General features: G+C 40.6%; 1 protein-coding gene across 1 annotated transcript in view; it reads right to left on the bottom strand.

Moving 5' to 3' along the window:
- Positions 1-4,811, bottom strand: part of ADCY8 (adenylate cyclase 8) — a 170,549-nt gene that overhangs the window by 22,350 nt on the left and 143,388 nt on the right. Inside the window, exon 16 of the mRNA XM_011373832.1 lies at positions 2,068-2,154. Coding sequence (XP_011372134.1) covers positions 2,068-2,154 — 87 coding nt within the window. The remainder of the gene's footprint in view (positions 1-2,067; positions 2,155-4,811) is intronic.

The following is a 4,811-nucleotide window of genomic DNA, read 5'->3' as shown; positions in this document are numbered from 1 at the left end:
TCCAGCTGCAGTGCAGGTGAGAGAGAGAGAGAAGAAACAGGTGGACTCCCAGGGTACTGGTTTCCGGCACGCAAGCGCGACGCTCCACAAATGACACAGAGCCTCATCGGAGCATTCTGGGAGGCATTTTGCCTGATGCCAAGAGGTTAGAGGATGTTCAGGTTTCACAGGGCTGTGCACCTCCCGTTCCTAGCATTACGGCACCTGTTATTTTTATCATTGTGTATGTGCTTATCTGATAACGCCTGTGTCTGCTGCTAGATTGTAGATGCTATGAGGTAAGGGGTCCTTTCACCTTAAACATTACATACTTACTGTGCAGCAACATGCCTGGGACAGGGCAGGTGTTCAATCAATATTTGGTGATGGGACAAAGAAGTTACAATAATAAAAGCCAGCTGACACTGAGATGGCACTTACTATGGCATTATGCTAAGCAATATATATATGTGTGTGTGTGTATATATACATATATATTCACTCCTTTCGTTCTACACGACTCTAATGGAAAAGTGTTATTATCGATCCTTATTGCACTTATGAGAAAATGAAAGCAAATGTGGTTAAGTAAATTAAGCAAAGTCACACACTCATTTAGTGGAGAAGCCAGGATTCGGGCTTAACTCCATGGTCCCATCCCAGAGTCTGAGCTCTGAATCATGAGGAGATTAGGACGAAATGGATGAAGCAGTAATGGGAAAATTGTGGATTTAGTTGTGTGGATTTAGAGTCCTGGTCTCACTTCAACACCATAACCTGGACTAGTGACCTCATCTCGGTCTCCTCTGTACACCAAAGACCGCGTAAGATTGGAAGAGGAATTATTTAGGAAGTTATACATAAAGCACATGGCTCACGGCAGGTCCTCAAAACACACCTGTTCCCTCTCGTCCTCGCTTCCCTTTGCATTGGAAAGCGGACAGCTTCGTTTCTAAAGAATCTCACATATTTGTCACAGCTTTGGGGATGTCATTATTTCAAAGTCTTTAACTGTTGGAATGAACAATGTGTCGCACTATTAAACACGTGGTTGGATGCCCTGAATTCAAGGGCATAAAAATACAGCTAGTTTGTCTTACATGAAAGTCTAAGTGGGTGGCAAAAATAGGAAGAGACAGAGGAACCAGATTGTTCATTTGGCAGAATTTGTAATAGCAAAAGCTGAAAACTACCCAAGTGTTCATTTTGTTGGGCGGATAAGCTGTTATACACAGCCATGAAAAGAAATGTAGAATATTTCTCTATATTGTGATGGACTGTCTACAAGGTGGTGGTGGAGAAAAGCGTGTATAGTGTGTCACCACTGATCTAAGGAAGGGAGATATCTATACCTCTCCCTCTCTATGTATATTTAATAAATATTAATTAATTAAATTTACTTAATTAATATTTTTAATAGATATTTATCAAAAAATTGAAGTATAAAAAATAAAAAAGTAAAAAACCATAAGAAATCATTACCGATGAGATAAGGAAGGGAAGGAATAAGGTAAAGGAATAGGAATAGAATTTAAACTTTTAATATTATACCTTGTTTTAGGAACCTGACTTCTGAATCATGGAAATATTTTACTTATTTACAAAACTAAATATGTTTTAAAAACTCTGTAAAAAAAAAAAACAAATAATAAGCAAACAAACTCACATGCATAACTGCATGGAGAGGAAGTATTCCAAATTTTTTTAACACATAATTTGATGATACATTCATAGAGAGAAATACTCCAAGGATAAAAGGAGCTCAAAAAGAATCTTAAAACTGTTTACAATGACCATATCATAGCAGTAGTGTTCGTGTTATTATTATTAGACTATGGTATGGTATGTGAATTATAGGATGAAGCAAATGAGTCACTGTGTTGGTGTCACTGAGAACTGGAGTTTGGGGGAAAGGAAAAGGCGGGTACAGATGTAAGACTGACGACGTTAAGTCAGAAGCCTATGTCCTGCCTGCGAAATGGAAGTGTCACTGTGAACTCATGATATACATGTATTTCCAAGCCAACGTGAATAGGTCCCTCTTTGTCAAAGATGTGACAAGTTGAGCTTGACAAGAATAACAATTGCAGTAGATTGCAACACAGGAAGTATGTTAAGCATAAGTTCGTTATGACATTTAAAAAACAAAACCTGATTGATCATCTCTAAATAATGCTCAGGAACAAAGTGATTGGGCAATTTTAGAGGGGACAAATTTATAGGGCAGGAACTAAGCATTTTTCCTGCCTTTGCTTTATCAGCTGTACTTTGAGGCAATGTATAACTGGTAAGGGGAAGGTTCTTATTTGGAGAAGGTTCTTATTTAAAATATACTCCAGGTCATAAATTATGGAGCATTGGGAGGATTGGACTACCACCATCTATAAAATAAATGACACAGACTATCATCAGTAGCTGCTAATGTCACCAAAAGAGAGACGAGCAGATATTATGTATCCCTTACAGTAGTTCACAAAACCAACCAATTACATATTTTTGCGGAAAAATACTGAACTTGGATCTCACCAAGTTTCTAGGCATAATACCAGTTCAGGAAAAAGAAAGGACAGAGGACTGTGTTAAATAACTCCAGGGGTACAATCAACAAACTCTAGGTGGGGAGAGACCCTTCTTTGGAGGTGAGATGGCTATCCAAAAATATTGAAAGAATGAAGAAGAAGGAGGGTAATCCTGCATGATTACAAAAGGCCCAAGAGACATATCGACCAATGACAATATGTGGACTTTATCTGGATTCCAATTTAAACAAACTTAAAAAACATAAACTACTCAAGGAATTGAAACGCTGCCTGGAAGTTTGACGATATTAAAGCATTACTGTTTTCTATTTTAAGATGTGATAATAGTATTGTGATTAGATTAAATTCTCTATCTTTCAGATACATATTGAGGTGCTGACAGATGAAATGACAGGACATCTAAAATTTGCTACAAAATAATTGGGAAGAGGAAATGAGAAAAATGAAGAAGGATATGGATGAAAAAAGACTGGCATTAATAATATTGAAGTTGTGATATACTATTAAATATCTGTTTAATATATACTATTATGTATACTATATTATATATCCATTTTATATACTTTTATATATGTTTGAAATTTTCCATAAGAAAAAATTTTTTAAAAATTTGAGTGGAGGCAGCAGGTTATACAAAAGAATGCTGGGTGGACTCTTTTACCAAGTTGCCGTGTGACCTTGGGAAAGTCATTTAATTTCTTGTATTTTGGTTCTCCTAAAAAATAACAATAATCACCCCCATCGTGTCTAATTCAAGAGACATGGATTATTATATGGATCTATTACAGTATGTGGACTTTATCTGGATTCCAATTTAAACAAATGACATATGCATGTAAGAGAATTCTGAAATGTTAGGAATTAGTGGACGAAGTCAAATCCAAGCTGTGTTTTAATTTTTTTCCCTCCACATTCAAGAGCATCAAGTTCTGATTTGTCAAATTGCCTTTGTCAAAGGCGGTCTTTTCTTATCTACAACTATTTCCAAATGAAATGCCTTTTTTTCCCCCCTTAAAAATGCATGCTTGGTTGGAGCAGGAGAAAGTTTCAAATTTACTTTCTGTTGAAATACTCTCATCTAATTGAATTCAACTCAGAAACGTGAGTAGGGAAATTGAAGTACTCGAGTCTATTTCAGCAAGAATTTTCCAAGTTCCGAGACAAGACTTTACGTTTTGGCCATGTGACTGCAGGTCGCTGCATCTGAGGCGTGTCCACAAAGAGATGCTAGTCCAAGGGCGGCCTGTCTCTCTACAGAGCAAGTCTCATGAGGCAGGCACCACGCATCATCAGGCCTCCACCGAAGGAAGGCCCTCCTCTTCATTTTACCAAAGATCTAGCGTACCTACTACGTGCTGGGCGCTGGGCGCTGGGCACGGGCAGATGAGGGAGAGTCGGTCTCTGCCCTTGATTTACTCATAGCCGAGGGGCAACGAGAGAGCACAGAAAAGGAAGCGGGCATTTCAGCACGGCGTGGTCAGAACAGACGCGGAGAAAAGAGCGAAGCAGACGAAGGCAAGGGCACCGAGCTTTTCAAAGTGAAAACTCTCCAGCATCTGCTCGAGAAATGCCAGCTGAATTGGAAGGGCGCTGTTTTTCTTGGTTTTACCAAACCATCAGGGAACGGCTATGGGAAAAGAGCACTGAGGAGCTCGCCCATGCCGCTCACCCCGTGACGACCACATGGGCCAAGGGCCTTGGACCGGGCACAGTTCTGAGCACTTCAGACATATTAAAGCTCGTTTAATCACATGACGACTCAGCAAGCGGGGGTGCTCTGTTACCCCCACTTTGCAGGTCAGGAAACGGAGGCAGGGTAAGGCGAAGTCAGCTGCCCCGGGTCTTGCAAAGGGAGTTCAGTGCAGGGCATCTGACTCCGAGCTGTGACTCTCGACCCCTACACTACATTATACAGTCACGACCTCGTTCAGCCATTTGCCAGCTCCTGATAACTACTCCCCTTTTCATTTCATAGGTAAAAAAATGACAGCTCTGGGAGCTTGAGCCTCTCAAGTTCCTCCGCTCTCTCAGTGGCAATGTTGGGACTCAAATTCAAGAATATTTGGTTCCAAAGCTCGGGTCTTTTTTCCCAGACTGCACGATCTTCGTGCCTGTCTTTATGAGACCTGGAAGTAAGTGACTGGAGACATGACCTCGTTAATCTCCGTCTCCAGATGTGGCTTCCTCTGCCACAAACAGAGATGCCAAGGCAAAGCCAGAACCTCAAGGCTGCAAGTAAATCGGGCTCGAGGCAGCAGGCGCCGACCGTCTGCGATCCCATCCAGCGCTCGG

Source organism: Pteropus vampyrus, unplaced genomic scaffold, assembly GCF_000151845.1.
Source record: "Pteropus vampyrus isolate Shadow unplaced genomic scaffold, Pvam_2.0 Scaffold232, whole genome shotgun sequence".
NCBI classification, from domain to species: domain Eukaryota; kingdom Metazoa; phylum Chordata; class Mammalia; order Chiroptera; family Pteropodidae; genus Pteropus; species Pteropus vampyrus.
The sequence above is the reverse complement of the archived record's forward strand: the minus strand, read 5'-3'. Positions and strand labels throughout refer to the sequence as shown.